General features: G+C 55.1%; 2 protein-coding genes across 2 annotated transcripts; both read right to left on the bottom strand.

Annotated features, from left to right (window-relative positions):
- Positions 1-2,567: 2,567 nt before the first annotated feature.
- On the bottom strand, positions 2,568-7,414 carry LOC149915708 (uncharacterized). The gene is made up of 7 exons (XM_090151775.1): positions 6,481-7,414; positions 5,727-5,804; positions 5,326-5,385; positions 4,500-4,571; positions 4,224-4,283; positions 4,043-4,132; positions 2,568-2,803 (listed from the first exon to the last, which is right to left on the bottom strand). Exons 1-7 carry the CDS (start codon positions 6,590-6,592, stop codon positions 2,568-2,570), a joined length of 708 nt encoding a protein of 235 aa, XP_090007901.1. The 5' UTR covers positions 6,593-7,414.
- A 3,901-nt stretch (positions 7,415-11,315) lies between these two features.
- On the bottom strand, positions 11,316-16,626 carry LOC149915707 (uncharacterized). The gene is made up of 7 exons (XM_090151577.1): positions 15,676-16,626; positions 14,922-14,999; positions 14,521-14,580; positions 13,695-13,766; positions 13,435-13,494; positions 13,254-13,343; positions 11,316-12,014 (listed from the first exon to the last, which is right to left on the bottom strand). Exons 1-7 carry the CDS (start codon positions 15,785-15,787, stop codon positions 11,779-11,781), a joined length of 708 nt encoding a protein of 235 aa, XP_090007703.1. The 5' UTR covers positions 15,788-16,626; the 3' UTR covers positions 11,316-11,778.
- Between the last annotated feature and the right edge of the window lie 412 nt (positions 16,627-17,038).

The raw sequence follows: 17,038 nt of genomic DNA, 5'->3' as shown, positions 1-17,038 counted from the left end.
TAGACTTCCACCATCTTTGATGCCCTCCTCTGGGCACTCCCTCCCCCAACTTTTCAGTCTTTGCTATATTGTGCCAATCAAAACTGCACACGGGAGTTGAGCTGAGGCCGCCCAGCACAGGGCAGAGCAAGATAATTTCTTCTCTTGATCAGCCAGCAGTGCCGTGCCTTTTGCCCAACAGGATGCAGTCGGCCTGTATTACCGCCTGCTTGACCAGGGCGTGCAGTTGACCCACGTTCAACCTGTCACCAACCAGAAGCCCCAGGTCCCTTTCCACAGAGCTCTTCCGCAGCCCCTCTTCCCCCAGTCCGTACATATAGCCGGCGTTGTCCTGCCCCAGCTGCAGAATCCTTCCCGGCTCCGGCCTTCCTGTGAGCACGGGGAAGGCACAGGAGGCGGCTGCTGCAGGTGCCGCAGGCCGCAACCCTGCGTCTGCTCAGCTGTGGGGAGCCGACCCCAAAGTGCGCTCTCTCAGGCAGTCTCTCAGCACTCCAGCTGCACTCACTGCCCTCACTGTCCAGCTGGACAGCACTGCTGTCGCCTGCTCTCCGGAAGGCATCAACAATTACCCTGTGCAGTTTCTCTGTACCGTTGCATTTGCTGCAGCCTCATGGTACAGCTTCATTGTACCGCCAGCCTCTGCTGCCATGTTGGTTCTCCTGGATGTGCTCAGTGCTGGAAGGCCCTTCCTTCCAAGTGCTGGAGGCCTCCTTCCCTGCCTCCCTGTGTGCCCTCATTCAGGGCATAGCTCTGAAGAGGAGCTCAAGGACGCCTCTTCACGTACCAAGCCTCCCCAGCATTCCCTGCTCTGCTGGGAGCTTGGGTGACCGTCCAGTTAGACAAGCAAGCTGAGGCTGGGCCCAAGGAGGCCCTCCCTGGCGTGCGGCTCTCCGACTGCTTCCCTTGCACCAAGTGCTGGCCCCAGCCCTATGCTAGAACCCAATGGCAATGGTCACAGCAGCAGCTTTGGAATAGGATGTTTTTATTGGTGTCAAAGATGGAATTTTCAATGAACCTGAGCCCTCAGCACCGGTAACAGGGGCACTGGATGGCTCAGGAGAATCCTAAGGGCTGTTGGTATCAACGGAATTCTGAGATGTTGTCCGTGGGAGAGCTGCTGGGACATGTGGGCTGAAGGGAGGGGTCCGTGCTGATTCTGCTGCACAGCTGGGCAAATTCTTCTTCAAAGGCCCAGGAGAATGGGGTGGAGGAGTTGTTTCCTTGGTCGAGTGCATCCTCCTTTCCAGCCTCCCCCAGCTCCGCTCCGCCTTTGCCTCCATTCCGATCGCTCTCCCAGTCGCTGTCAGGATGAGCTTGTCCTGCAGCTGCCCGTTCTCTCTTGCGTGCCCTGTGGGAATGAGTTTCAGAAAGCACTGCTCACTGATAGGAAGCGAGGGGATGCTTGAAAGGCCTTGCAACATAAATCCTGGCAGTGTACTGCCAGCAGCTGATTTGGCCATCAGGATCCTGTCACCACAAACACTTTGTAGCCAAATGCAGCGATACAGTGCCTTGGGGAAAAGTCAACTCACCGATATTTTTTCCATAGCATCCATAGCATAGGAATACAGGCCAGCGTCAGCACGGACAGCAGCACGGCTGGGACCACAGCAATCACTAGCATGTGGCGCTTTTTTAGCTCTTTGCCAACGGCAGCCTTCGTGATTTTCCCAGCATCCACCCCTGGAAGAACCCAGACAGTGCCGCAGGTTACTGTCATCTGCAATGCAGATGATCTCCCAGTGCGCTCCATGGAACCGAGAGATTTCCTTTTTCATCAGCGGGTACCTCCGTCTCTGGTGTATAAGCACCAGAGGACAAGAAGGGTTGCTTCCACTTCCCGTTGGGTAGGGAGAGGCTGCACCGGCACTGCCCATCCATTCCTCTGGGCTGAGGGCCGGGGCTCTGCCCTGGGGGCTGGGCTTTGTCCGTGGGGAGCGCTGCAGAGCAGAAACCCTCACACTTTCCCCAGCACGCATGTCCTGAGCTCTCCCCCAGGACATCCCCCAGGCTGAAGGTCGGCCTCCAGCCAGCACAAGGCACAGCTGGAGCCAGCCCAGTGGAGAAACACTCCTGCAGGCTCCTTCCACGCAGGGCTCATCGCCCTCGGGCTCCTTTGTAGCATGTGCTCTGCAGTAACACGCTCAGGTTTGGCTGCTGGCCTGGTGTGCAAGGGCAGGCAGGAAGAGCCTGGTGGCACACAGTGATTCTGGTTGGTGACACCGGATGACCATGGGACTGAAATTACCTGGCAAACCAGCTGCTTCTTCTGCCTGAGGTTTTCGGTCAGAGACTGGCTGTGTGTCACTGCTGCCCTTCTGCAGCGGCTCCTTCTGCACAGTCTCCTGGTCAGTCGCTTTAGTCCCGCCACGCTCAGCCTTCCCTATTTTCATCACGGGTTTCCTTAGGACAGGGGATGACCACCAGGTGTAATGCCCTCTTCTAGATGTATCCTTTCCTCTTTTTGGACCTGAACAGAACGCATGAAGTTACATCTCCTGTGCCGAGGACACGGCAAGGCCCTCCCTGGGGGCACTTCTGCAGCCCAGGACCCATGAAAAGTTTCCCTACGCAACGGCATCACTGTGGAGCACAGTGCAGCATACCAGGGGATGGTGCAAGGGAAGGGCAGACACGCGCAGGACTCCGCTCTCACACCTGCCGAGAGACCTGGCCGACATTTGGCCTGTGGGCTGGCAGCTCTCAAAGGAACTAAAAAGCCATGGCATACCCGTGTGATCTGCCAGAGTTTCGGTCCTGGGACTCAGAGGGGAAGCTGGATGACCTTCACTTCCAGTCACACCTGCAAGCAAGCACAGGACAGAGCGACTCTACTTAGACGTTCTGCCCATCAGAATGACAGAGCATGCAGCTAAAACAGGAGATGCCTTCATGACGCTGTTCTCTCCCTTCCACACAGGAGCAGCCTGGAAACAGATCCTGGGTGCCCACGTGGGGAACCACAATTGTACAAATCTAACACTGTGTGGAGCTACCCAGAGGAACTGGGTCCCCCTGGAGCTCAGGCCAGCTCTAAACTCAACTGCACCATGGCTGCCAGCTCTGCAGAAGGCACTGGGAGCAGCTGAGGGCTGAAGTGGCCGGCAAAGACAGCTTTGCAAGGCACGGCACTTCACGTACATCACTCAGCCTGACCCACAACCTCCCTTCCCTTCTGCAAAGCCGCTATGAAGTCACAATTCATTTGGAAAGAAAACTAAAACCAGAATGCTCCTCCCTTTCGGCGACCTATCCATGAGAAGGAACAGAAGGATCCCTCAATGCCAGTGCCCCATCTGTGTGGGCCAGTGAATCCCCCCGGGCCTCGGTTCACAGGAGGGATCCCACTCTAGGCTTCTGTTATGCCTTGTGCCTCATGGGACAAGTCCCTGGGAACTGGGTGCAGTGGGAGTTGTACAACATGCAGCCACAGCCACAGAGCTCTGTGAGTGACCTTTAACTGCGTGACCAGTTGCTTGCGTGTTCTCTGTTTCTTTCCGAGAGATGGGCAGCGCGAGACTGCTGCCTTCCTCATCTGCACAGGCTCTCCATCTGCCTCCTTCGAAAGAAGGCAGGAGCATGGCATTGTAAGTAACTGCTCCTCATCAGGAAGATGGTATCTTCAGGAGGCACTACTTCTGAAGATACAGCAAGAAAATTTTGAAACAAAGTCTGGGCTTTTTGCGGTGCGCCTCGTCACCAGTCTGAAAGTGTCATTCATTGAAAAAAAAAAAAAAATGCTACACGCTTTCCAGTTCTGTTGCATGGACAGCAAAACCTGGCCTGCTGGGAGACTGGCACGTTGCAGGTGAGTTTGTTGTTCACAGTGCACGCTGTGCGCTTTTGACAAGCTGCAAGATGATGCTAAATGCCTTCTTTCAGAGGGAATGGGAAAAAACTGCAGCCGGTTCAGACGCAGGAGCAGCACCACAGCAAGGCTCTGATCCATCCCTTCCTGCTGTGCATGCTACAGTTTGCCCACGAATATACATAGAACCTCAGCTTCCCAAGTCTTTTGGTGAACAGATGGAAATATACGCACCAGGGACTGCCTTCTCCAAATCCTCCTTCATTTCCTTCAGGACAGGGGAATATTTTCCTGTCTTCAGTTCCTCATTCCATCTCTCAGGACCTTCACGGAAAGTTTCAAGATAAATTTCAGGCAAACCGATTTCTGATGTGAGTGCTCTTTCTGGTGAAGTCAATGAAGGCAGACTACCCACCTCTGGGATGCCAGCGGGACGCCAGTCGAGGATCTGGCAGTGCCCTCTGTGGAGGCACGTCTGCAACCAAAGAACCACAAGAACTTTCCATCATACACTGCAATCTACATATTACAACTGCATAACGGCATCACTGAGGGGCAGGTGGTATCGGGGAATCACGCAATGGCAGGGCACGCAAAGGCACGTCTGGATTCTCATGCCTTCAGACGTGCCTGGCTGACATTAGAGCTTTGAGCTGGCAGCTCTCAAAGGAAGTAAAAAGCCATGACATACCCATGCGATCCGCCAGACCGTCTGCCCTGGAACCCAGCTGGGAAGCTGGATCCCATTCTCCACCGTTCACATCTGTAAAGACACACAGGACACAGCAGTTGTTGTCAAACCTGTCCACATACTTCTTCAGATGGGAGTGACAGGGGACTACTTTACAACCCTCTTCTCTCTCTTCAAGGCAGGAGCACCTTGAAAACAATTGCTGGGTGCCTGCAGTGGCGCCGTGCTATTAAAACATAACCATGTGTGGAACTGCCCAGGGAAAGGGAATGGGGATGGGAAGGGGAAGACCTATTTCCTTCCAGTGACTGAACTGTGGGATTGCCCTGAGTCTCTTCGAACAGCTTGAGCCGAGGCTTCGACAAGCCACTGCCTACGGACACAGCTGTCATCAAGGGCAGATGAGAAACGTTCCCATTGCACGTGGCCACCTCTCTCTTCCTTAGTAACCTACAGTGACTACAAGGGGCACTACAAGGTAGTGACACGCGAGCCAGATGCAGGACAAAAGGTCCCAAGTTGCAGAGGGGCCAGGTGACCTGCTGGCTGGCATTCAGCAGCTTTCAAAATGCTTTCTCCAGGCCATGGGCAAGAGCCCTCAGAGGCCTCACGGAACAATATTCAGCCCCCCTTGAGGCTTTCTTACGGGGAGACCTCTGAGTCAGAGAGACAAAGGCAGCACCGGGAGCACGCAGCACCCAAGAATCAGTGGACACCATGCATTTCAACCAGCATTTTCACGCTGGCCAGTGAAGAGCTGAAAGCTTGCTGAGCTATCTCTACCAAGTATGAACAAATATCAAGGAAATGAAGACAGGGGACTTACCTCTGGACTCCACCCCAGGCTCAGGGAGCAGATTCCACTCTGCCAGTTGACCTTGAGGGCCTGCAGGGACAAGTGAGATCAGACACAAGTGAGCAGAGCAGAGCTTCCTCTGCATGTCGGGCCCTTCTTTTTCCTCAGTGAGCTGCAGGGTGGGGTGGCGGGTCAGGGAACGACATGGCCCAGATAAGAAGGTCTGGCTTCTCTCAGCTGAAGAGAGGCAGGGGTAACCTTCCCACTGAAATGTGGCAGCTCTCCCAGTAAGAAAATACTCATGACTGATCTGTGCAAGACCTCCAAGCTACAAGCAGGTTAGGAAGACCTTGAGAGGACCTGAAATAAAATTGTATGCTAGTGGGGCACAGATTTTTCTGCCTTCACGAAAACAGGCACTCAGAACCTACCTCTGGGTTGATCCCAAGGCACAAAACCTGGATTCAGGCCACCAGCAGAATTGGTCGATTCACCACCAATGTCAGCATCTAGAATCAAGAAGAAGTGATTAGAGAAGTTCCCATTGCTGGGGATGTTGTGGTCTTCTTCTCCCTTAGAAACTGGAGCTGGGTCAGGTAGTGGGGCGGGAGAAAGACTCAGGTCACGATTTCACGGTTGCAGAGCGGCCGGGAGGACCTCTTGGCTGCCACCTGGCAGCTTGCCTAATGCGCTCTCCATGCCACGTGCAACAACCCTTACGGACCGCATGGAAGAAGCAGCAGCCCCTCGGGACTTGCTTACTGGGATGCCTCTGGTGTACACAAAGGAAGGTCACGCCGAAGCACCGGAGGAAAACACACCTGTGTCTTCCTCTGGGCTGTGGCTCGGGGCTCTGTGTTGGGAACTGGGATTCGTCTATGGGGAGCACCACGAGGCTGGAGCAGAAATGCTCAGGCTTTTCCCAGCACACATCTTCAGAGCCCTCCCCCAGGACATCACCCAGGATGAAGGCTGTGCTCCAGCCAGCAAGCGGCAGAGCCGTGGCCCGGCACGGCTGGAGCCAGCCCTGGGGAACAGCGCTGCCACGGGCTCTTGCTTGGCTCCTGCGGTGCTGCCCGTCACCCTTTGCCTAACGTCCACCATGGAAGGTAGCCCCAGGGAGGGGTGGTGTAGGGCCGTGGCGACGGCCCAACTTCAGTTTTGGCCCCGTCTCTGCCCACTCACCTGCTGCCTGTGCTCGAAGCGGAGCAGCACAAACCTCGCAGGAACGCAGGGCCATCAGTAGGAGGAGCACGACAAGGCGGGCAGGGGCCGTGGCCCCCCACACTCGTGCCATGCTGCCACCACCACCGCTGCAGCCACAGCAAGTGATGCAGGTGGGGCAGGCACGGAGCTATGCCTGTGTCATGGGACAGCATCACAGCTGGGCCTTGTGACATCACAGCTCTGCGCATTGTGACCTCACGGCCCCGTGAAGCCGGGTGGAACCTCGGGTGGAGGCTCCCCGCCCCTCTCCTGATGCGCTGCACCAGGGCTGCTGGGGCCGGTGCTTACATCATAGAAACACGGAATCATGGAACGGCTGGGGTAGGAAGGGACGTCAAAGAGCTTTTACCTCCAACCCCGCTGCCGTGGGCAGGGATACCACCCGCTGAGTCAGCCTGCCCAGAGCTCCCTCTAGCCTGGCCTTGAACGCTTCCAGGGACAGGGCACCCACAACTTTGCTTGGCAAACTTTTATAGTGCCTCGACAACCCCGAGAGGGAATGCTTTCCAGCTCGGAGTGCCCATGACACCTCGGGCCACCGAGGACGAGATGTGATATTGAAACGTGGTCTGGATCCAGGACGCTATTGCACAGGTTACCCACGCATGTGAAACGTGCTGCAGTTCAGCAAGCCATGCGGATAAAGCCTCTCTAGTACAAAGGATGAATGCTGAAATACAAACACAGAGAGGTAGACCCTCTCACAAACCTGCCAAGTCTAGTGTCATGTGCTTCCATTTTTATCAACAGATCTGCAGTTTCACCTATTTTCTTTCAGTTTTCCAGTACCTTGCCTAAGGACATCCCCTTGCCTACACCAGGCGTTTTTCCCATTGTTAGTGTGCTTCCATACCTGAACTTAGTAGTGGCAATGTAAGACTCGCCGGTTTGCACCTCCCGTCCGCAAGGTCCCAGTGAGCTCACCCACTGCTGGCAGCCGGATGCCTGGTGGCGAGAGGGTCTGACGGCCATCACCTACGGGGTCCCACCTGGGTCTCTGGAAACTGCGGCAGCAGCTGCCCTCCTGCCACCTTGCGTTGGAGGAATCACGCTGCTGCCACCTCCAACATAGTCTGGTTCAAGCCCCGACTTCTGCTTTCCACAGATCAGATTGACTGTCCTTCATCCTCATTTATTTGCAGGTCTTGAGATTTACAGCTCAAGCTGAGCGTCTCCTCGGAGGAACCTCGTTACTTTCAATCCCGTAGTTTTTACGTGTTGCCATGACCCCGTCCGCACACATTTCCAACTCTAATTGTCCTTTCTGACCAATCTAATTTTCTGGGCCCGGCTTCTCTCCCTCCTTCGTTCATCCATTCATCCAGTTCTAGGTGGTGCTTCTTGGGCGGCATCTAGCAATGAGGGGAAAGCTACATTTCTGCACAGCCTAATGCCTCATTTACTTTAGTCAGTAGTGCTACATCTCTTCCTTCAGTATCTGCGCAGGATTGCCCTGTCCCAGGTGCAGAATCCCGTGGTTGCTTGCTGTTTATCTTGCTCCACAGCTTCTGCTCTGAGCAGTTTTTCTTGTATTCCCACAGTTCCTCTTGTTAAATTTCCTATGTTTGGTGATTGCCCTCTAGTTTGACCAGATCTCTGTGCAAGGCCTCTACTCTTGGGGCTGCGTGAGCCACGCAGGTTGTGACCGTTGCTGCTGCACGTGCTGTTCCCGGCAGCCTGAGGGAAGCCCTGACAATGTGTGATCTCCTGAAGGAAAATCCCGGAGCTGACAGCTCATGCCAGCTCCCAGAAGAGTGACCACCCTCTCTCTCAGTGAAGAACCTTTTCCTAATATCCATTCTGAATTTCCCCCATTGATGCTTCATGCAGTTCCCTCAGGTCCCATCGCTGGTCACCAGAGAGAAGCGGTCAGTGTCTTCTTCCCTATTTCCCTTTGTGAGGAAGCTGTAGACCACCCTGAGATTAGCTCTTGATATCACAGAATCACAGAATTGCAGGGCTTGGAAGGGACCTCAAGAGATCATTGAGTCCAACCCCCCTGCTAAAGCAGGTTCCCTACAGTAGGTCGCACAGGTAGGCATCCAGGCACATCTTGGATATCTCCATAGAAGGAGACTCCAGAACCTGTCTGGGCAACCTGTTCCAGTTCTCCGTCACCCTTACCGTAAAAAGTTCTTCCACACGCTTGTATGGAACTTCCTATGTTCAAGTTTTGGGCCTCCGCTCCTCGTCCTACTGCGACACACCACCGAGAAGAGCCTGGCCTCATCCACTTGCCTCCCAGCTCCCTTTAGGTATTAATCAACATGAATCAGACGTCCCCTCCCCAGTCTTCTTTTGCCCAGTCTGAACAGACCCAGCTTGGTCAGCCTTTCCTCATCAGGGATGTGCTCCAGGTCCTTCATCATCTTTGTGGCCCTCTGCCAGACTCCTTCTAGGAGATCCCTGCCTTTTTTGATCTGGGGAGCCCAGAACTGGACACGGTATTCTAGATGTGGCCTCAGCTGAGCAGAGCAGAGCAGAGCAGAGCAGAGGGAGCGGATCACCTCCCTTGGCCTGCTGGTCACGCTCTTTTTGATGTGCCCCAGGATACCATTGGCCTTCTTGGCCCAAGGGCACGCTGCTGGCTCAGGGCCAGCCTGCTGTCCACCAGAACCCCCAGGTCCTTCTCTGCAGATATCCTGTTCTCTAAGCAGAACAAACCAAGTGACCTCACACGTATTGCCCTCTAGACTTCCACCATCTTTGATGCCCTCCTCTGGGCACTCCCTCCCCCAACTTTTCAGTCTTTGCTATATTGTGCCAATCAAAACTGCACACGGGAGTTGAGCTGAGGCCGCCCAGCACAGGGCAGAGCAAGATAATTTCTTCTCTTGATCAGCCAGCAGTGCCGTGCCTTTTGCCCAACAGGATGCAGTCGGCCTGTATTACCGCCTGCTTGACCAGGGCGTGCAGTTGACCCACGTTCAACCTGTCACCAACCAGAAGCCCCAGGTCCCTTTCCACAGAGCTCTTCCGCAGCCCCTCTTCCCCCAGTCCGTACATATAGCCGGCGTTGTCCTGCCCCAGCTGCAGAATCCTTCCCGGCTCCGGCCTTCCTGTGAGCACGGGGAAGGCACAGGAGGCGGCTGCTGCAGGTGCCGCAGGCCGCAACCCTGCGTCTGCTCAGCTGTGGGGAGCCGACCCCAAAGTGCGCTCTCTCAGGCAGTCTCTCAGCACTCCAGCTGCACTCACTGCCCTCACTGTCCAGCTGGACAGCACTGCTGTTGCCTGCTCTCCGGAAGGCATCAACAATTACCCTGTGCAGTTTCTCTGTACAGTTGCATTTGCTGCAGCCTCACGGTACAGCTTCATTGTACCGCCAGCCTCTGCTGCCATGTTGGTTCTCCTGGATGTGCTCAGTGCTGGAAGGCCCTTCCTTGCAAGTGCTGGAGGCCTCCTTCCCTGCCTCCCTGTGTGCCCTCATTCAGGGCATAGCTCTGAAGAGGAGCTCAAGGACGCCTCTTCACGTACCAAGCCTCCCCAGCATTCCCTGCTCTGCTGGGAGCTTGGGTGACCGTCCAGTTAGACAAGCAAGCTGAGGCTGGGCCCAAGCTTGGGTCCCTGGCGTGCGGCTCTCCGACTGCTTCCCTTGCACCAAGTGCTGGCCCCAGCCCTATGCTAGAACCCAATGGCAATGGTCACAGCAGCAGCTTTGGAATAGGATGTTTTTATTGGTGTCAAAGATGGAATTTTCAATGAACCTGAGCCCTCAGCACCGGTAACAGGGGCACTGGATGGCTCAGGAGAATCCTAAGGGCTGTTGGTATCAACGGAATTCTGAGATGTTGTCCGTGGGAGAGCTGCTGGGACATGTGGGCTGAAGGGAGGGGTCCGTGCTGATTCTGCTGCACAGCTGGGCAAATTCTTCTTCAAAGGCCCAGGAGAATGGGGTGGAGGAGTTGTTTCCTTGGTCGAGTGCATCCTCCTTTCCAGCCTCCCCCAGCTCCGCTCCGCCTTTGCCTCCATTCCGATCGCTCTCCCAGTCGCTGTCAGGATGAGCTTGTCCTGCAGCTGCCCGTTCTCTCTTGCGTGCCCTGTGGGAATGAGTTTCAGAAAGCACTGCTCACTGATAGGAAGCGAGGGGATGCTTGAAAGGCCTTGCAACATAAATCCTGGCAGTGTACTGCCAGCAGCTGATTTGGCCATCAGGATCCTGTCACCACAAACACTTTGTAGCCAAATGCAGCGATACAGTGCCTTGGGGAAAAGTCAACTCACCGATATTTTTTCCATAGCATCCATAGCATAGGAATACAGGCCAGCGTCAGCACGGACAGCAGCACGGCTGGGACCACAGCAATCACTAGCATGTGGCGCTTTTTTAGCTCTTTGCCAACGGCAGCCTTCGTGATTTTCCCAGCATCCACCCCTGGAAGAACCCAGACAGTGCCGCAGGTTACTGTCATCTGCAATGCAGATGATCTCCCAGTGCGCTCCATGGAACCGAGAGATTTCCTTTTTCATCAGCGGGTACCTCCGTCTCTGGTGTATAAGCACCAGAGGACAAGAAGGGTTGCTTCCACTTCCCGTTGGGTAGGGAGAGGCTGCACCGGCACTGCCCATCCATTCCTCTGGGCTGAGGGCCGGGGCTCTGCCCTGGGGGCTGGGCTTTGTCCGTGGGGAGCGCTGCAGAGCAGAAACCCTCACACTTTCCCCAGCACGCATGTCCTGAGCTCTCCCCCAGGACATCCCCCAGGCTGAAGGTCGGCCTCCAGCCAGCACAAGGCACAGCTGGAGCCAGCCCAGTGGAGAAACACTCCTGCAGGCTCCTTCCACGCAGGGCTCATCGCCCTCGGGCTCCTTTGTAGCATGTGCTCTGCAGTAACACGCTCAGGTTTGGCTGCTGGCCTGGTGTGCAAGGGCAGGCAGGAAGAGCCTGGTGGCACACAGTGATTCTGGTTGGTGACACCGGATGACCATGGGACTGAAATTACCTGGCAAACCAGCTGCTTCTTCTGCCTGAGGTTTTCGGTCAGAGACTGGCTGTGTGTCACTGCTGCCCTTCTGCAGCGGCTCCTTCTGCACAGTCTCCTGGTCAGTCGCTTTAGTCCCGCCACGCTCAGCCTTCCCTATTTTCATCACGGGTTTCCTTAGGACAGGGGATGACCACCAGGTGTAATGCCCTCTTCTAGATGTATCCTTTCCTCTTTTTGGACCTGAACAGAACGCATGAAGTTACATCTCCTGTGCCGAGGACACAGCAAGGCCCTCCCTGGGGGCACTTCTGCAGCCCAGGACCCATGAAAAGTTTCCCTACGCAACGGCATCACTGTGGAGCACAGTGCAGCATACCAGGGGATGGTGCAAGGGAAGGGCAGACACGCGCAGGACTCCGCTCTCACACCTGCCGAGAGACCTGGCCGACATTTGGCCTGTGGGCTGGCAGCTCTCAAAGGAACTAAAAAGCCATGGCATACCCGTGTGATCTGCCAGAGTTTCGGTCCTGGGACTCAGAGGGGAAGCTGGATGACCTTCACTTCCAGTCACACCTGCAAGCAAGCACAGGACAGAGCGACTCTACTTAGACGTTCTGCCCATCAGAATGACAGAGCATGCAGCTAAAACAGGAGATGCCTTCATGACGCTGTTCTCTCCCTTCCACACAGGAGCAGCCTGGAAACAGATCCTGGGTGCCCACGTGGGGAACCACAATTGTACAAATCTAACACTGTGTGGAGCTACCCAGAGGAACTGGGTCCCCCTGGAGCTCACGCCAGCTCTAAACTCAACTGCACCATGGCTGCCAGCTCTGCAGAAGGCACTGGGAGCAGCTGAGGGCTGAAGTGGCCGGCAAAGACAGCTTTGCAAGGCACGGCACTTCACGTACATCACTCAGCCTGACCCACAACCTCCCTTCCCTTCTGCAAAGCCGCTATGAAGTCACAATTCATTTGGAAAGAAAACTAAAACCAGAATGCTCCTCCCTTTCGGCGACCTATCCATGAGAAGGAACAGAAGGATCCCTCAATGCCAGTGCCCCATCTGTGTGGGCCAGTGAATCCCCCCGGGCCTCGGTTCACAGGAGGGATCCCACTCTAGGCTTCTGTTATGCCTTGTGCCTCATGGGACAAGTCCCTGGGAACTGGGTGCAGTGGGAGTTGTACAACATGCAGCCACAGCCACAGAGCTCTGTGAGTGACCTTTAACTGCGTGACCAGTTGCTTGCGTGTTCTCTGTTTCTTTCCGAGAGATGGGCAGCGCGAGACTGCTGCCTTCCTCATCTGCACAGGCTCTCCATCTGCCTCCTTCGAAAGAAGGCAGGAGCATGGCATTGTAAGTAACTGCTCCTCATCAGGAAGATGGTATCTTCAGGAGGCACTACTTCTGAAGATACAGCAAGAAAATTTTGAAACAAAGTCTGGGCTTTTTGCGGTGCGCCTCGTCACCAGTCTGAAAGTGTCATTCATTGAAAAAAAAAAAAAAATGCTACACGCTTTCCAGTTCTGTTGCATGGACAGCAAAACCTGGCCTGCTGGGAGACTGGCACGTTGCAGGTGAGTTTGTTGTTCACAGTGCACGCTGTGCGCTTTTGACAAGCTGCAAGATGATGCTAAATGCCTTCTTTCAGAGGGAATGGGAAAAAACTGCAGCCGGTTCAGACGCAGGAGCAGCACCACAGCAAGGCTCTGATCCATCCCTTCCTGCTGTGCATGCTACAGTTTGCCCACGAATATACATAGAACCTCAGCTTCCCAAGTCTTTTGGTGAACAGATGGAAATATACGCACCAGGGACTGCCTTCTCCAAATCCTCCTTCATTTCCTTCAGGACAGGGGAATATTTTCCTGTCTTCAGTTCCTCATTCCATCTCTCAGGACCTTCACGGAAAGTTTCAAGATAAATTTCAGGCAAACCGATTTCTGATGTGAGTGCTCTTTCTGGTGAAGTCAATGAAGGCAGACTACCCACCTCTGGGATGCCAGCGGGATGCCAGTCGAGGATCTGGCAGTGCCCTCTGTGGAGGCACGTCTGCAACCAAAGAACCAGAAGAACTTTCCATCATATTACAACTGCATAACGGCATCACTGAGGGGCAGGTGGTATCGGGGAATCACGCAATGGCAGGGCACGCAAAGGCACGTCTGGATTCTCATGCCTTCAGACATGCCTGGCTGACATTAGAGCTTTGAGCTGGCAGCTCTCAAAGGAAGTAAAAAGCCATGACATACCCATGCGATCCGCCAGACCGTCTGCCCTGGAACCCAGCTGGGAAGCTGGATCCCATTCTCCACCGTTCACATCTGTAAAGACACACAGGACACAGCAGTTGTTGTCAAACCTGTCCACATACTTCTTCAGATGGGAGTGACAGGGGACTACTTTACAACCCTCTTCTCTCTCTTCAAGGCAGGAGCACCTTGAAAACAATTGCTGGGTGCCTGCAGTGGCGCCGTGCTATTAAAACATAACCATGTGTGGAACTGCCCAGGGAAAGGGAATGGGGATGGGAAGGGGAAGACCTATTTCCTTCCAGTGACTGAACTGTGGGATTGCCCTGAGTCTCTTCGAACAGCTTGAGCCGAGGCTTCGACAAGCCACTGCCTACGGACACAGCTGTCATCAAGGGCAGATGAGAAACGTTCCCATTGCACGTGGCCACCTCTCTCTTCCTTAGTAACCTACAGTGACTACAAGGGGCACTACAAGGTAGTGACACGCGAGCCAGATGCAGGACAAAAGGTCCCAAGTTGCAGAGGGGCCAGGTGACCTGCTGGCTGGCATTCAGCAGCTTTCAAAATGCTTTCTCCAGGCCATGGGCAAGAGCCCTCAGAGGCCTCACGGAACAATATTCAGCCCCCCTTGAGGCTTTCTTACGGGGAGACCTCTGAGTCAGAGAGACAAAGGCAGCACCGGGAGCACGCAGCACCCAAGAATCAGTGGACACCATGCATTTCAACCAGCATTTTCACGCTGGCCAGTGAAGAGCTGAAAGCTTGCTGAGCTATCTCCACCAAGTATGAACAAATATCAAGGAAATGAAGACAGGGGACTTACCTCTGGACTCCACCCCAGGCTCAGGGAGCAGATTCCACTCTGCCAGTTGACCTTGAGGGCCTGCAGGGACAAGTGAGATCAGACACAAGTGAGCAGAGCAGAGCTTCCTCTGCATGTCGGGCCCTTCTTTTTCCTCAGTGAGCTGCAGGGTGGGGTGGCGGGTCAGGGAACGACATGGCCCAGATAAGAAGGTCTGGCTTCTCTCAGCTGAAGAGAGGCAGGGGTAACCTTCCCACTGAAATGTGGCAGCTCTCCCAGTAAGAAAATACTCATGACTGATCTGTGCAAGACCTCCAAGCTACAAGCAGGTTAGGAAGACCTTGAGAGGACCTGAAATAAAATTGTATGCTAGTGGGGCACAGATTTTTCTGCCTTCACGAAAACAGGCACTCAGAACCTACCTCTGGGTTGATCCCAAGGCACAAAACCTGGATTCAGGCCACCAGCAGAATTGGTCGATTCACCACCAATGTCAGCATCTAGAATCAAGAAGAAGTGATTAGAGAAGTTCCCATTGCTGGGGATGTTGTGGTCTTCTTCTCCCTTAGAAACTGGAGCTGGGTCAGGTAGTGGGGCGGGAGAAAGACTCAGGTCACGATTTCACGGTTGCAGAGCGGCCGGGAGGACCTCTTGGCTGCCACCTGGCAGCTTGCCTAATGCGCTCTCCATGCCACGTGCAACAACCCTTACGGACCGCATGGAAGAAGCAGCAGCCCCTCGGGACTTGCTTACTGGGATGCCTCTGGTGTACACAAAGGAAGGTCACGCCGAAGCACCGGAGGAAAACACACCTGTGTCTTCCTCTGGGCTGTGGCTCGGGGCTCTGTGTTGGGAACTGGGATTCGTCTATGGGGAGCACCACGAGGCTGGAGCAGAAATGCTCAGGCTTTTCCCAGCACACATCTTCAGAGCCCTCCCCCAGGACATCACCCAGGATGAAGGCTGTGCTCCAGCCAGCAAGCGGCAGAGCCGTGGCCCGGCACGGCTGGAGCCAGCCCTGGGGAACAGCGCTGCCACGGGCTCTTGCTTGGCTCCTGCGGTGCTGCCCGTCACCCTTTGCCTAACGTCCACCATGGAAGGTAGCCCCAGGGAGGGGTGGTGTAGGGCCGTGGCGACGGCCCAACTTCAGTTTTGGCCCCGTCTCTGCCCACTCACCTGCTGCCTGTGCTCGAAGCGGAGCAGCACAAACCTCGCAGGAACGCAGGGCCATCAGTAGGAGGAGCACGACAAGGCGGGCAGGGGCCGTGGCCCCCCACACTCGTGCCATGCTGCCACCACCACCGCTGCAGCCACAGCAAGTGATGCAGGTGGGGCAGGCACGGAGCTATGCCTGTGTCATGGGACAGCATCACAGCTGGGCCTTGTGACATCACAGCTCTGCGCATTGTGACCTCACGGCCCCGTGAAGCCGGGTGGAACCTCGGGTGGAGGCTCCCCGCCCCTCTCCTGATGCGCTGCACCAGGGCTGCTGGGGCCGGTGCTTACATCATAGAAACACGGAATCATGGAACGGCTGGGGTAGGAAGGGACGTCAAAGAGCTTTTACCTCCAACCCCGCTGCCGTGGGCAGGGATACCACCCGCTGAGTCAGCCTGCCCAGAGCTCCCTCTAGCCTGGCCTTGAACGCGTCCAGGGACAGGGCACCCACAACTTTGCTTGGCAAACTTTTATAGTGCCTCGACAACCCCGAGAGGGAATGCTTTCCAGCTCGGAGTGCCCATGACACCTCGGGCCACCGAGGACGAGATGTGATATTGAAACGTGGTCTGGATCCAGGACGCTATTGCACAGGTTACCCACGCATGTGAAACGTGCTGCAGTTCAGCAAGCCATGCGGATAAAGCCTCTCTAGTACAAAGGATGAATGCTGAAATACAAACACAGAGAGGTAGACCCTCTCACAAACCTGCCAAGTCTAGTGTCATGTGCTTCCATTTTTATCAACAGATCTGCAGTTTCACCTATTTTCTTTCAGTTTTCCAGTACCTTGCCTAAGGACATCCCCTTGCCTACACCAGGCGTTTTTCCCATTGTTAGTGTGCTTCCATACCTGAACTTAGTAGTGGCAATGTAAGACTCGCCAGTTTGCACCTCCCGTCCGCAAAGTCCCAGTGAGCTCACCCACTGCTGGCAGCCGGACGTCTGGTGGCGAGAGGGTCTGACGGCCATCACCTACGGGGTCCCACCTGGGTCTCTGGAAACTGCGGCAGCAGCTGCCCTCCTGCCACCGCTGCTGCCACCTCCAACATAGTCTGCTTCAAGCCCCGACTTCTGCTTTCCGTAGATCAGATTGACTGTCCTTCATCCTCATTTATTTGCAGGTCTTGAGATTTACAGCTCAAGCTGAGCGTCTCCTCGGAGGAACCTCGTTACTTTCAATCCCGTAGTTTTTACGTGTTGCCATGACCCCGTCCGCACACATTTCCAACTCTAATTGTCCTTTCTGACCAATCTAATTTTCTGGGCCTGGCTTCTCTCCCTCCTTCATTCATCCACTCAGCAAGTTCAGCATAGCAGA

The sequence above is a fragment of the Phasianus colchicus genome, chromosome 16 (assembly GCF_987193195.1).
Source record: "Phasianus colchicus chromosome 16, bPhaCol1.hap1.1, whole genome shotgun sequence".
Lineage (NCBI taxonomy): Eukaryota > Metazoa > Chordata > Aves > Galliformes > Phasianidae > Phasianus > Phasianus colchicus.
This window is presented reverse-complemented; position numbering and strand designations above follow the sequence as displayed.

What these genes read in the sequence shown, in the direction of transcription:
- LOC149915708 (XM_090151775.1), bottom strand. Translation starts at nt 6,592, where the DNA reads ATGGCACGAGTGTGGGGGGCCACGGCCCCTGCCCGCCTTGTCGTGCTC. An exon ending in GTCCCGCTGGCATCCCAGAG is followed by an intron (nt 4,133 to 4,223) that starts GTGGGTAGTCTG and finishes CTTTCCGTGAAG; the next exon opens with GTCCTGAGAGATGGAATGAG. An exon ending in TTTGGAGAAGGCAGTCCCTG is followed by an intron (nt 2,804 to 4,042) that starts GTGCGTATATTT and finishes GCTTGCTTGCAG; the next exon opens with GTGTGACTGGAAGTGAAGGT.
- LOC149915707 (XM_090151577.1), bottom strand. Translation starts at nt 15,787, where the DNA reads ATGGCACGAGTGTGGGGGGCCACGGCCCCTGCCCGCCTTGTCGTGCTC. An exon ending in GCCTTGGGATCAACCCAGAG is followed by an intron (nt 14,581 to 14,921) that starts GTAGGTTCTGAG and finishes TTGTCCCTGCAG; the next exon opens with GCCCTCAAGGTCAACTGGCA. An exon ending in GCCTGGGGTGGAGTCCAGAG is followed by an intron (nt 13,767 to 14,520) that starts GTAAGTCCCCTG and finishes GTGTCTTTACAG; the next exon opens with ATGTGAACGGTGGAGAATGG.